The following is a 14,808-nucleotide window of genomic DNA, read 5'->3' on the forward strand; positions in this document are numbered from 1 at the left end:
ATTTGTTTGGCAGGGTGTCCTACCATTTGTTCAGAATTTTTCTGATTGTTTCCTCTTGGTGTCATTTTATTCTTCTATCCTTGTAGTTCCTGGTTGAGCTTGATTATACAAAAGTGAAAGAATTTGGGAACAAATACTTCACAGACAATACTGGGGCTTTATATTGTATCACATTTGGAGGCACATAACGTCAGATTGGTTCGCTTTTAGTGATTATAAAATTGATCTAGGTTAAAATGGGAGGGACCAGATTCCTTCATTGTCATTATGTTTTTCTTCTGACTACAGCTAGCAATCCCTGGAGGATAATTTGGCCCTAAGTGAATATTCTGTTCCCTGTCACCCTTTCACCAAATGGTTTCATTGATGATCCTGGAATGAATCTGTTATTTCATTAGGGGCTACAGTATGGTGATTTTCTAATTCTATCATTCATCTTACATTATTTAGCTGGCATACTTTTATAAAGAGAACTGTTTCCTCATCAACTGGGACTATTTGGTTACCCTGAAATACAGATGCAAGTAGAAGGGCAGGAAAAATGTTTAATTTATTTTCTTAAATTACCACTTTTCAGAGTAAAGAGTTGCTGTAATAGTTAGCATGGCAAATGAGGCTTTTAAAAATTGTTTTCTATATTTGGTTTACTCTTTTGGTGAGACTTTGATGTTTGACATTTTCAATGGATTTCAGTCATTCTTCTTGGGCTCAAATTGTTCTAATTTTGGCCAGTGGGCATTCCTTCAAGCTGGCTCCCATGTCCTTTTGAAAGGACCTCGTTTTTCTTGGATACTTCCAGACTTTACTGTCACAAGATGTCACAAGATGTCCCAAGCTTTCCTATTCATTCCCAGCTTTTGACCTGGCATAAACCATTTCTCCAAGGAGCCCTGGGACCTTTTAGTGAAAAGTGGTATTTAGAGATCAAAATCTGGGTGCCAAGGATGACCACTGCCCTGAGTTCAAATTTATATTTTCATTTCAAAGTTAACAATATAAGGTTTTATTTCTTGTTTTTATACTTTTATATCTTATTTTACACTGGAGTTTTTGCACCTAATATCATTAACAAAATTATTCTTTAAATACTTAAACCAACCCTGTGAGATAGGGGATCATAAGTTATATAACTGTGATCATAATTTATGTTAAAATCTCTATTTTACGAGGAGGAAACCGATGAGAGGTGCCCAACCTTACGTGGCTGGTAAATGGCAGCGTCGGGATTTGAACCTGGCACGCTACTTCCTCCTGGAAGGGAGCCGGAGACCTTCGGAGGGGCTTCTCCACGTAAGTGATCCGGGATGGGGATGCGAGAACCAGCATATGGAGGAATTGACCCGTCGCGACCGACTGCTTCAAATCGGGAGGGCAGGGCGGGCGCGAGCTCTCTAAAGAGCACGAAACGCCAGGGAACCACACATGCACCAGCTGAAGGTGGGAAAACTGGTTAGGACCCCACGCGGCGTAACCCCTAAACCGAACCCACCCAACCTGACCCGCCTCCGCGTAGCGCCCGCCCAGCCACCCACCCACCAATCATAGGGAGCCTTGAGCTTCGGGGCGGGACAACAGAGGAGCATGTCCAATGAAAAATCGGCTCCCGGTCGCCTCAGGGCTGAGCATTTCAGAATCCTAAATGGAGAGCAGAGAGGAGGTGGCGGGCTTGGCCAATCATAGGGGGAGACTCAACATTTGGGACCGGCAGCCAATCAGAAGAGAGGTCGCTGCCAATCAGAAGAGCGGTCGCCGCCGACTCGCCCGGCCCACGCTTCCCGCCTTTCCGCTAACTCCGGAAGCCCGGTCTCGTTAGCCACAGGAGTTGGGACACTCACAGTCGTCTCCTCACAGTCTTCCCGCCGACCCCGGGGCCGCGCGGGTGTCTGGTGGAACATGGCGAACTCGGGCTGTGAGGACCTCCGGGGCCAGGAGGGGGAGAGTTTTCTGTACTTCGCCTACGGTAGCAATCTGCTGACTGAGCGGATCCACCTCCGAAACCCGTCCGCTGCGTTCTGCTGCGTGGCCCGCCTGCAGGTCAGTGCTGCCGCGTGCGGCCCCTGCAGCGTCGTGCCCACCCTGCGGACGAGGGGGCAGGATTTTGAGAAGTCGCTTTCTCGGGGCTGGGAATGCACTTCTTGCCGATAAGAGGACGTCGGGGCTGTCTTCGTCGTCTGGCTTCTGCCCTCCTGGGCAAGCCCGCCTCGCCCCCACAGCACTGTGCCCGCCCGGCGGCTGTGCGTCCCGCCGCCCGCCCCCTCACCCCCGGGCTCCCTGAGCCCCCTTGCTAACTTGCCCCGGGAGGCTCGTTCTGCCCAGACCTGGCCGCCTCTCTTGCCCACCGACTTAGGGGCGCGCTCACAGCATCCGCTCGCCTGGTGCCTCCCAGACGCCTTCTCTGCCCCAAGTCAGGGAATCCGTTGCTTTCTCTTCCCCATCACACCTTCGCTACAGGGCTTGTCAGCTGGTATTGTAAAACTCCGTTCACCTGTGTGTTTGCTCCTGATGAGAGAGGTCCTGAAAGCTGGCACCGTGTCGTAATCATAGTAAGAGTTGTGCTCAGTTAAGTCAGGTGGCTGGCTGAACCGTGACCCACCTTGGTGAAAGTCATTGCTCTTCAGGGCCGCCTGGCTGGCTCAGTCAGAGGAGCATGGGACTCTTGGTCTCAGCGTCTGAGTTCGAACCAAGCCACACGTTGGGCGTAGAGATTACTTAAATAAATAAAAAAGAATAATTGCTCTTCAGTACAATCCATTCATTCCTTTGGTAGATTTTTTTTCCTGCAGATAAAAAAGTGATAAAGTGGGCTGCCTTGAGGACCTGTCCACGTCTATAGGAGAGACACCCCCCAAAATTATGTACAAAACCTTTTGACATTGTCGGATTAGACAAACATGGTCTCTGCTGTGGTTGTCAGAGTTCTTCGTTGCAAGCAACAGAAAGTGGCTGATTTAAGCAGAAAAAGAATGCGTTGAAAGACTGTTGGAGGAGTCACAGAATGACCAGGAAGGTAGGACCACAGAGCTGATAAAACAGGGAGGCATAGGGGACCCTGGCTGAGTCAGCGGGTGGAGCATGGGACTCTTGATCTCAGGGTTGTGAGTTCAAGCCCCACTTTGGATGCGGAGGCTACTTTAAAAACAAACAAAACTAAAAACAGGCAGGCATAAAGGGAGGCACAGCAACCACAACAGCCAGTATCACAGCTAGAACCAGCCCAGGAGGCCGCTGGTGTGCCACTGCTGAACTTGGTAAACATGAACACTTCGTTGTGCATCACTGACTCTGCCTGCTCTGGACCTTGCCTGCTACTGTCACTACACCCCTGCAGTTCCTGAAACCTAGATGTAGCCACCACCTCCAGGGTGTAGTTTCTGCTGTCCTTGGGCACTACTAGCACTAGCTTCTAATTCAAATCCCAGGTGGGTGTCCTGTTTGGCAAACTCTTGGCCACGTGCCCATGCCCTGAGTGCAAGCAAACTGGGAGAACCAACTGCTGACATTTGAAGCCTCAAAAAATGGGAGTTGGGCTCTAGCACTTTCTACCCCCCGGACTCCTAAGGTAGGGAATTGTCCAAATGCGGAAAAGAAGTTCAGATATTTATAGTTGGGACAAGTGGAAGAGCTATCAAGCAAATGATTATTGAGTTACAGATATGCTGAGTTTAAAAAGGAGACATGTAACTTCCTCTCAGTTTTGCTGTGAACTTAAAACTGCTCTAAAAAAAGTGATGTCTTTAAAAAAAAAAACAAACCTACGAGGTGCTTTGGGAGTGTATGACTTGGGGTCCCGACCTAAGGCTTAGTAAAGCTTTTCCTGAAAATATCACTTTTAAGCTGAGACCTGAATGATTGGGCAGGGGGAGTCAGAGGAAAGAAAAGAAACAGCACATACAGATGACCTCAGGAAAGAAGCAGCTGGATCATCCAGCTGCTGTGCCTGGAGTTTAGTGTGTGAGGAGGATATAGCTTGACAACTAAAGAGGTAGGGAAGGACCATGTGTTACAGGACCCCAAAGGCCAAAGAAGACTGGTCTTTATCTTGAGAGCAATGAAAAGATACATGGCAGAATTTAAGCAAATGAAAGATTAGATTTACAACTTTGAAAGCTCATTCTGGCTGCTGTGGAAAATGGATTGGAAGGGGAGACAACAGTGGATGTGGGGAGCCCAGTTAGAAAGCTTTTGTAGTAATCCATGCTAAAGATAATGACATCTTGAACTGGGTTGGGGAGATATTTAGGAGATAACAATGTTAGGCCTTGGTGATTGATTGTGAAGGGAGGAAGAGATAACAGGGGTGACTAAGGTTTTTGGTGCAATAGGGTGGATGATGGTGATATTTGTAAAGAGAAGAGGAGAATCAGTTTTGGAGGGAAGGTCAAGCAGAGCTTAAACATACTGAGTTTGGGGTGCTTGTTATACATCCAAGTGAGCAGGAAAATATTAGTGAGCATTTATTAAGTACTCACTGTGTGGTAGGCCCTGTTCTAAGCACTTTTGAAGTTTAGAAGAGAGATCTGGGTTGGATTAAACGATGATTGGAATATTGGTTGGTATTTGAAGTCATTGGAGGGGATAGATAGTCTTGAGCAAATTGCTGATGAACAAGAAAAGGGGCCTAAACTGAGCCCTTAGCAACTCTACCATTTAAAGACCAGGTATGGAGGAGGAGTTAGCAAAGGGAATTGAGATCAGGGAAGAGTCTGAAAGTCAGGAAGGAGGCAGATCAAGACAGGGTCGTTAACTATGTGAGAAGCAGCTGAAAAGTGGAGCAAGAGGAGGACTGAAAATTGTTTATTGGATTTAGCAGTAGATAACCAGTACCTAATGTGGTTGTGACTTTTTATCAGCTCTCTTGATGTCCTGCCAGGGCTATTTGGTCCTACAATATCCACTATACCAACTGAAGATACTGGTCGCTCAAACCAACCTTTTTCCTGAAATGTCTGATATTTTTAAGAAAATAAAGGTGACAGGGATAAAATATAAACCTTAGATTTAGTATCTAGTCCAGCGTTTTTTATTTTATTATTAAGGAAACTAAGCTCTGGAAAGATGGAAAGAAATTCTCTACACCAAATGGCCAAGTAAGGGTTTTTAATCTTCCCCAGGATTCTCTCCTCTGATTACCCATCTCTGTAGGGAAGAAGCTAAACTAGAAACCTGGCTCCATTACTTATTAGTTGTGAGACCTTGGGCAAATTGCTTAATCTTTATAAGCCACAGTTTTTCTTGTTGTTAAATGGGTATAATAAAGTTGTTGGCAGGATAAAAATGACAGTCCACATAAAGCTCATAGTGCAGTTATAGAACCTAGTAATGTACTAGTGTTAGCTGCTCTTATGTTTATTATAGATATAATAGTGTAATTCATGAATGTTAGATTAACGTTCGTAAGTATACACATCACCCTCAAATGCCAGCTTCTTGAAGGCAGACATGGTGATATATGCTAGAAGGATACTCTCTACATACATAAAAGTAGGTTATAACCCCTATGTAGCTACCCAGCTTTAACAATTATGTATATATACTATGTTTGCCTATAAGTTAAAATCTATGTGTATGTAGGTAGACTGGGAAGCAATTTTTAAAAATGAAAATAGATACGTTAAGGCATTGGAATTATGGGCTTTTTTTAAAACCTGTCTATGGATGCATATTATATATTCAATATACGTTTCATTTTAAAGAAAAATATGAAAAAATATAGTCCTTGAGATCTGGTTCCTTGTTTATCTTTGTATTTTTTACAGCTTCTTATGCAGAGAAGGAACTCAAAGTTTCTGTCTTAATTGCATGGCGTTCAAGGTGAATCTTTTTTATTTTGAGGAGGGAAATTTTGGTTCAAGTGGATATTGATCATATCATTTTGGTTTCCTTTGTAGGATTATAAGCTTGACTTTGGCAATTCCCAAGGCAAAACAAGTGAAACTTGGCATGGAGGTATAGCCACCATTTTTCAAAGTCCTGGCGATGAAGTATGGGGAGTAGTATGGAAAATGAACAAAAGCAATTTGAGTTCCCTGGATGAGTAGGTGACTTCTAATTATAAGTTAATTCGTAACTAATTCAGAAAATGGATCATATGCTAAGATGTGTGTGCGTGTGTGTATATATATATGTTGGTTTTTTCAAAACCATATACCACATTCTTGATACTTTAGAAGTAACATAAAAGGTATAATGTGCGTATCTTAAAAAGAAAAGCCTAGGGGTGCCCAAGTGGCTCAGTCCATAGAGCATGCAACTCTTGATCTCAGGGTTGTGAGTTCAAGCCCCACATTGGGCACAGAGCCTACATTTAAAATAAAAAAAAAAAGCCTAGAAGGGTCACTATTCCGGTTGAGATTTGGGGGACGTTTATAATCTCTTCTGTAAAAAATGGAAGTCTTTATTTTTGTCCTGTTTATCTTTTATAAAAATCTCTTTTTAGTTTCAAATTGCGAAAAGGCATGAAGATGTTTGTAATTGTTGCATCTTTTTATTGGTTTCAAAAGCAGTTCAGTTTTTTTTAGAGTGTTTTTAAAAAATAATTCTTTAAGGCAGCAGTTGAATCAGTAAAAAAGTAATAATTTGTAAAACCTTGGACAACATGCTAGAAATGTTCTGATACTTTTTAGAACTAGAACTCCCAACTTTCTGTGTGGTAGAGCATTTATACAAAGAAAGTTGGCAGGAAAGAGTAGGACTTGAGAAGAACACATTAACTGATATGCTTGATACTTTATGTCACTGGTGAATGAGAGTGAGCCATTCTCTCTACTTTTCTCTGGGTGGATATTCTCTTGTCAGAACACATAGTCATTTTTCGTAACCTAGAGAGCGATGTTGAGGGGTATAAAGATTAAAATAACTGTATTCAAGCATGGGTTTAGATAGGATAAATATAGAGATCTGTTAGAAGTATACCAAGTAATACTAAATCTGAGGCTTTCCAATTGAAATGCTAAGTTTACTTTTGATGTGGTAATATTTATAATATGTTCTACCATATCCCAAAATACATAGGGAGCAAGTACATTCATATATAGTTAAATTTTTAATCCAGTAAACTAACTTGGCTAAGTCAAATATGGTTAAAATTTGGCTGTTCTGGTTTCAGGCAAGAAGGGGTTAAAAGTGGAACATATGTCCCAATAGAAGTTAATGTTTATACTCAAGAAGGAAAAGAAATAACCTGTCGAAGTTATCAGATGAAAAATTATGAGAGTGCGCCCCCATCTCCCCAATATAAAAAGGTAAGCTGCTTACAAAGACTGTTGGCAATTCCTTTTTAATTTTCACTGAGCTAAACTAAAAAAATACCTTGTTTTAAAAAGGTTTTATGTGCGTTTAATTCTATACAAACACTTCATTCTTATTTTTTTTTTGCCTGCCCTACCCTTATGAACAGTTCATTTTAATCAAAATGTTTTTAATGTGAAAATGATAGTTATTTACCTAACACGCAAATTGAAAAATGCTCAGATTTATTTGGAATGATAGAACCATGTTCCTCAAACAGATTTATTAAAAAAGACTTTGGGATAGACTGGTGATGGGTAGTAAGGAGGGCACGTATTGCATGGTGCACTGGGTGTTATATGCAACTAATGAATCATCGAACTTTGCATCAGAAACCAGGGATGTACTGTATGGTGACTAACATAATATAATAAAAAAACATTAAAAAAAAAACAAAGAATATATCAATTTTTATGCCCCCCCCAAAAAAAAAGACTTTGGAAATCTATATGAGCCATAATTCTAGATATGTGCTTTCTTTCCTAAAGTAGAAAATAACATGTATGCATGTATTTTTAGTAGATTTATTCTATACATAGGCTTTTGTAATCATTTTTTCTCTACAAAACAGTATTTCATAACACCAACATTCATTTTTATGGGTAAAAAACATATTTCCTATTGCTGATACGTTTTCCATCCCTTGATGGAGGGAAAAAAATCACGCTTTCAAAATCAGAGAAACCACTCCCACAAACATAGGAAGAGAACGTGGGATAGAAACCCCAACATCCCTTTTTAGAAACCCAAACTTGGATACTATTGGAAGGCCCAATCAGGACATGGCATGTGGAGTGGATGACCCAGTTCTAGGGCCTAATCTGGAATATTCTAGTATGGAGCCTAGAGGAATTAGCCTGGTATGGATCTGGGAAGTACCACTGAACATAGTTGCCTTTTATTACCTTATTTCATATCAGAGGTAGAGTAGACTCCCAGATTAAACTAAAACTGATCCCCTAAACTTCACATTTTTTTTAAAGAATGGTGTTTTTTCTTAATAGATCATGCCAGTTCTGTATAATAAGTTTTTATCTTAATACAAAAATATTTTTAATTAGAATGACTAGAATAAAAAACACAAGAAATAACAGATGTTAGCGAGGATGTGGAGAAAAGGAATCCTCGTGCACTGTTGGTGGGAATGCAAGCTGGTGCAGCCACTGTGGAAAACAATATGGAGGTTCCTCAAAAAATTAAAAATAGAATTACCATATGACCCAATAATTCCACTACTGGAATTATTACCCAAAGCAAACCAAAACATTAATTTGAAAAGATATATGCACCCCTATGTTTACTGCAGCATTATTTACAATAGCCAAGATATGGAAGCAACCCAAGTGTCCATCCATAGTTATGGCTAAATAAGACATGGTGTGTGTGTATATATATATACTCATACATACATACGATGGAATATTAGCCATAAAAAACAAAGAGATCTTGCTATTTACAATAACACGGATGGACCTAGCAGGTATCCTGGTAAGTGAAATAAGTCAGACAGAAAGACAAAAACCATATGATTTCATTCATATGTGGAATCTATGAACAAGCAAATGAACAGACAAAAAAATACCCAGACTCTTACATACAGAGAACAAACCAGTGGTTATCAGAGGGGAGGCGGGTGGGGGGAATGAAATAGGTGAAGGGCATTAAGAGCACACTTATCATGATGAGCACTGAGTAATGTAAAAAATTGTTAAATCTTTATATTGTACACCTGAAACTAATATAACACTGTATGTTAATTATACTTCAGTTTTTAAAAATATTTTAAACCTTATTATTGAGTAAAGTTGATACTCCATGAGAATGTATCATGTGGCTTTGAAAACTCCCTGTACATTCATGCTCACTATGAGAGGAATGACTGTCTCTATTTTGTTCTATAATTGTTTATTCTAGAGTTATCTGAAACCTAATATTTCATACTCTGATACTGCACATAAAGCTGTGGTATATTAAATTATGTTCCTAATTAAAAGGTGTTTTTGTTTATTTTAACCATGTCTAGGTCATTTGCCTTGGTGCAAAAGAAAATGGTTTGCCACTGGAGTATCAAAAGAAGTTAAATGCTATAGAACCAAATGACTACAAAGGAGAAGTCTCAGAAGAAATTGAAGACATTATCAAAAAGGGAGAAAGAAAAGCTCATTAGAACATAATAGATATTTTGGTTAGAAATCTCAATTATAATAGAAAATACAGATATTTTCTGTATGTGCTAATATATTTTTAACATTTAGAAAAGAGATCTGAGGTATCTCTATGTTTAATATATTTTCAACGGTGCTCTGAAGGGATATCTTACTTAGGTGATTCCTTGTTTTCAGACTCTAAAAGGAAACTAGGTTAGACATTAGATAATCGAGGGGCGCCTGGGTTTCCCAATCAGTTAGGCGTCTGCCTCCGGCTCAGGTCATGATCCCAGGGTCCTGGGATTGAGTCCCGCATCAGGCTATCTGCTCAGCAGGGAGGTTGCTTCTCCCTCTGCCTGCTGCTCCACCTGCTTGTGCTCTCTCTCTCTCTCTGTCAAATAAATAAATAAAATCTTAAAAAAAAAAAAGAAATTAGATAATTGAAAAGGAGGCCATGAGGCACTGGAATGCGTGGCAAATGGAAGTAGGTACTCCTATGAACACTTGTTTTCTGGAGTTGAGTGTATTCTTGCTCTGTGACAAAGGAGATTTGCAACTTAATGATCGTGCTGGTGAATTGCTCTGCTTTGGGAGTTTTTTAATCGGCTTAATAAGAGCTAGCAAATTGCAGAGACAGTTGATAATAATTTTTTTAAATTTAAAAATGGCATACTGTTCTTAGAGAAATAAATGTATTTGTGGTTTAACTTGTATTCCCTACTAAAGTACGATATTTTGCTTTCTTAGAGACTCATATCATCACTCACCCTGGGTCTGGTGTTGGCTGTACACAGTCCATACTAGAGGATTATTGCACAGACTCTGGAACCAGGCAGCCTAGGATCACTTGTCAATTCTACCATGTTCTAGCTGGGAGACTTGGGATTATTTGACTCTGTGCCTCAGTTTGCTCAGCTATTGAGTGAGGGCAGTTGAAACACCTATGTCTTAGGATTATTTTGAAGAGTAAATATATGTAATAAGGTTAGAACAGAGCCTGGCACATAATAAATATTAGAAATCACTAATGTTCTTATTGAAGAATTAAATTCATACAGAACCATCCTTGGAACAGGATTTTAAAGTAGGAGAGTTAGAATTACAAGGGGAAAAGATTTTATGGAAGCTCTAGTTTGACTCTTGGCTTCATAAATTTATTTCCTGAGCAAAAGGAAAGAAGAATCATGAATAAAATAGCACTGGTTATCAAAAAATCAGGTCTCTGGAATGCAGTGAGCTAGACTTTTGAAACAGGTTATTGGAATGAAGTGAGCTAGCTGCAGGAACATAAACTAAAGATTTGGTTTGTTCCCTTGGGAAAAATAACCAAAGAACTTTTCGGCTACAGCTGTTGAAGTGGGACTGAACCACAGACTTCAGGTTAGATCATGTTTTATAGCTGTTACACCTCACTGTTTTCAAGTATACCCTCTAATGTTCTAGTTTTCTCCATTTCCTAACTCCTTCCAAGAAGACCAAGTTTGTCAGTACCCAGAACTCAGTTATGGTAATGTAGTGAGCAAGGCTCAGTATTGATATAAAAATAGAATATTATTCTCGTAATCTATCTTACCCACCTAAAATGACAACTTTCATTAAGGAATTTAAAACACTAACAATAAAACCTTCGTGTCTGGCCTTTTAACCAAAATCTGGTCATCATGAAGCAGACTGTTTCTCCAGTCGATTTCAAGGTAGTACTACCAAATATCATATGCAAGGAATTTGCATTTCTACTAGTGATTTTGGCCATCTAACCACAATACAACTAACTGGATAAACTGTAACAAACAGTTTTAGGAAAAGCATTTCTGGGCTTGCAAGAAAATAAGGAAAATCTTCAAGTTATACCAATCCGCTTCCCACAAAAAGAAAAAGATAAACTTTTCCAGCACTGGTAAACAAGTGACGCTGACATCTTTGGGTACAAATGCCAATAATAACCCTGGAATTTGACTACTAACCCTTGAGCAATCCTGCTTCAGGACAGGAAAACAACCTGAAAACTCTGTATGAAACTAGGACCCTTGAAGAGAACGAGAATGGTCTCTAATAAGCCTCGTGGCTTCCAGCAGAGGCAAATGCAAATCCTCTCTGAAGAAAGCAATTCTAATATAGGTCCTCAGAATGTCCACCTGAAAATTTAAAAGATAATAAGGAAAATAATACGTCATAAGTAAGAACAGAAAAAGCATCTAGATCCCCAAGGTTTTGAGATATTGAAATGATCATATATGGAGACTTTGACTTCTGGAAAGATGGAGTAGACTTACTCTTCCTTATTCCTTCTATTAAGTACAACTAAAATCCCTAAACATTATATATAAAACAAGACTCTGAAAGGGAGAGAAAGCAGACTAGCTAGGGACAAGACACAACATGGTACTGAATTCCCTGGGTTTTCTCTCGCCTCCTGCATCTCAGACTTATAGCTGAAGGAGCCAGCAATCTAAAAGTACCAATGAGCACAGACAAGCAAAACAAAGAAAACCTATTCTGTAGTAAAAGGACTAGGAAATGGACAATCTAGCAAGACAAAACTTTCAGAGAATAAGTGTTCTCCAGCCAAACACCACAAAGAAAAATTATGGACCTCCCTGCCCCCCACCTCTGCCCATGTCAGGAAAGGTCAAGAGGGGAGCCTAGGCTTCCACCCTCACCAAGCTATAACAGGGCACCCTAATACTGTCCCACACCACAACTACCAGTGCAGTGTCAGGAAAGGCTGAGTAGGGAGCCACCCAGCAGTAATAGGCCCTGTCTCTCCCCCACTCCCTATAGTGTTAGTGGAGACCATGCAGGGAGCCTGGACTTAAACTGCCCATCAGGCATTAACAAGGTGTCTCCCTTTCTGCTGCGGTGGTGTCAGAGGCCAAGTGGTAGGTCAGGACTTTTATCACCACCCAGTGGTAAAAAAGCCACCCTTCCCTGTTGTATTAGTGGACATCATATAGTGGGCAGTGATAAGGCTTTCCTTCTCCTCCCAGGAGCTGGGGAAGTACCAGTGGAGGCTTATTGGGAGGGCTGGAGCTCCCACCTCCACCCAAGTTCCTTAGGTGACAACAGTAGCTAAGTGGGAACCTGAACTTCTACCACCATTTAGCAATATCAAGGCCATGACCCTTGCTGCCTTCTGCTGGAGTGGCTTCAGGTTAAGCTAGCTAAAGTAGATTTCAGTAAGATCCAGAGGCTTATAACTTCCAGAATGTCCAGGTTTTAATTAAAAATCACTCATTCGAAGAGCCAGGAAGATCTCTAAATAAGAAAAGATCATCAGTAGATGCCAAAACAATTAGGTTATATTAGAAGAAAGAAGCAGTGAACTGGAACAAAGAACAATAGAAATTGTTCTACATAGCAGAGAAAAAATAAACTGACAAAAAACTTGCAGCCTCAAGGACCTGCGGGGCTATAATAGAAGATCTAACATTTGTGTCTTGGGAGTCTCAGAAGGAGAGAAGTAATAAAGAGAGAAAAAGAAAAAAGAGGAGAAAAATATCCAAAGAAATATGGCTTAATTGTTCTAAATTTGGGGAAAGACACAAACCTATAGATTCAAGAAGCTGAGTGAAGCCATGACAGTTTCATGTGGTTTAACCTAACAAACCTAACTCCCAGGTTTGTGGGTGGAATTAGCAAAAGTGTACATAGAATCCCCAGCACAGTGCCTGAGAATACAGCTGTTGCCTAGTAAGTAGTTAACATTAGGAGGAGGAGCTAAGTGAACCCCAAACAAGCCCAGAGAGATCTACACCAGACACTTCATAGTCAAACTTGTAAAAACTAATGACAAAAGTTCTTAAGAGGGACAAATGCGAGATGACACCTCACCTGCAGGAGAAACGATTCAAATGACACCAGATTTCTCATCAGAAACCATGAAAGCCAAAAGGAAGTGGCATATTTTTCAAGTGCTGAAAGAAAACTGTCAGATCAGAATCCAGTGAAAATAGCCTAGAAAAATAGTCTCACAAGTTTGTGAGAATAAAGGGAAAAATCAAGACATTCTCCGATGAAGAAAAACTAGAAGAATTTGTTGCTAGCAAACACCCTAAAGGAATGGCTGAAGAAGGTTTTCTAGACAGAAAAGAAGAAATAAAAAAAGGAACTAAAACAACAGAAAGGAAAATGTAACATGGTAAGCAAATATATGGGTAAATAGACTTTCCTTCTCTTGAATTTCTGAAATAATGGTTGAAGCAAAAATTATAACCTTGTGCTTCTAAATATATGTAGAAGTAATATTTAAAGTAATTATAAAAGAACTGGTAAAAATGATGACACCAGTAGACTGAAAAATTATATGTATATATTGTAATAGCTAAAGAAACAGCTTAGAAAGGTATAGAAACAGATACACTTAAAAAAAAAACTATAGAGGGGTGCCTGGGTGGCTCGTTCAGTTAAGCCTCCAACTCTTGATTCCAGCTCAGGTCATGATCTCAGGGTCGTGAGATCAAGCCCCACTTTGGGCTCTGTGCTGGGGATGGAGCCTGCTTAAGAATCTCTCTCTACCTCTCTCTCTACCCCTTCCCGCTTCTAAAAAACAAACAAACCCACTATAGATAAATAAAAATGGAATTCAAAAAAATGTTCAAGTAACCTAAAGAAACTCATAAAAAAGAAAACAGAGAAATGAAAACCAGACGAACAAAACAAAAAATAAAATGGCACACTTAAACCTTAACATATCAATAATTACAGTCAATATAAATTATCTCAATACACGCACTAAAACACAGAAATTGGCAGAATGGATTAAGAATATGATCCAGGGGCGCCTGGGTGGCACAGTCGTTAAGTGTCTGCCTTCGGCTCAGGGCATGATCCCAGCGTTCTGGCATCAAGCCCCTCCTCAGGCTCCTCTGCTGGAAGCCTGCTTCTTCCTCTCCCACTCCCCCTGCTTGTGTTCCCTCTCTCGCTGGCTGTCTCTATCTGTGTTAAACAAATAAATAAAATCTTAAAAAAAAAAAAAAAAGACTCTCTCTCCCTCTGTCCCTCCCCACCTGAACATGCTCTCTTTCTCTCTCTCTCTCTCAAAATAAATAAATAAATCTTTAAAACATTTTGAAAGAAAAGAATATGATCCAACCTTATGCTGTCTACAAGAAACTCACTTCAACTATAACAATATAAGCAGTTTGAAAGTAAAGGGATTGAGAAATATACATGCTGCAAACGCTAAGGGAAATTAATAACAGGTAAAGTAGATTGCAAAGCAAAGGATCAGAGATGGAGGGGCATTTTGGTAACCCATACCAATTCATTTTATGAAGCTAGCATTACCCTGGTACCAAAACCAAAGGCAACAGAAAAAAACAAGCAAATAACAATAAACCTACAGACCAATATCCCTCACGAATATTGATGTAAA

The 14,808-nt window shown here is 40.1% G+C and overlaps 2 protein-coding genes across 3 annotated transcripts in view; both read left to right on the forward strand.

Annotated features, from left to right (window-relative positions):
- Positions 1-1,164: 1,164 nt before the first annotated feature.
- On the forward strand, positions 1,165-10,147 carry GGCT (gamma-glutamylcyclotransferase). 2 transcript variants are annotated; one of them, XM_045792929.2, is made up of 4 exons: positions 1,165-1,290; positions 5,889-6,034; positions 7,106-7,241; positions 9,311-10,147. In XM_045792929.2, exons 1-4 carry the CDS (start codon positions 1,180-1,182, stop codon positions 9,452-9,454), a joined length of 537 nt encoding a protein of 178 aa, XP_045648885.1. In that variant the 5' UTR covers positions 1,165-1,179; the 3' UTR covers positions 9,455-10,147. The 2 variants fall into 2 exon arrangements, with proteins under 2 accessions (XP_045648885.1, XP_045648884.1); XM_045792928.2 differs by lacking the exon at positions 1,165-1,290 and adding an exon at positions 1,780-2,034.
- Positions 10,148-12,651: 2,504 nt separating this feature from the next.
- The window catches only part of NOD1 (nucleotide binding oligomerization domain containing 1), an 83,094-nt gene continuing 80,937 nt past the window's right edge, over positions 12,652-14,808 (forward strand). Inside the window, exon 1 of the mRNA XM_087860946.1 lies at positions 12,652-13,572. The gene's annotated coding sequence lies outside the window, so the exon portion shown is untranslated. The remainder of the gene's footprint in view (positions 13,573-14,808) is intronic.

The sequence above is a fragment of the Ursus americanus genome, chromosome 3 (assembly GCF_024610735.1).
Source record: "Ursus americanus isolate L20-20 chromosome 3, mUrsAme1.1.p, whole genome shotgun sequence".
NCBI lineage: Eukaryota > Metazoa > Chordata > Mammalia > Carnivora > Ursidae > Ursus > Ursus americanus.

Excerpts from the sequence above, each read along its gene's own strand:
- GGCT (XM_045792928.2), top strand. The coding sequence starts at position 1,894 with ATGGCGAACTCGGGCTGTGAGGACCTCCGGGGCCAGGAGGGGGAGAGT. Across the intron at positions 2,035-5,888 it reads GCTGCGTGGCCCGCCTGCAG|GATTATAAGCTTGACTTTGG; the intron begins GTCAGTGCTGCC and ends TTTCCTTTGTAG. Across the intron at positions 6,035-7,105 it reads AATTTGAGTTCCCTGGATGA|GCAAGAAGGGGTTAAAAGTG; the intron begins GTAGGTGACTTC and ends TTCTGGTTTCAG.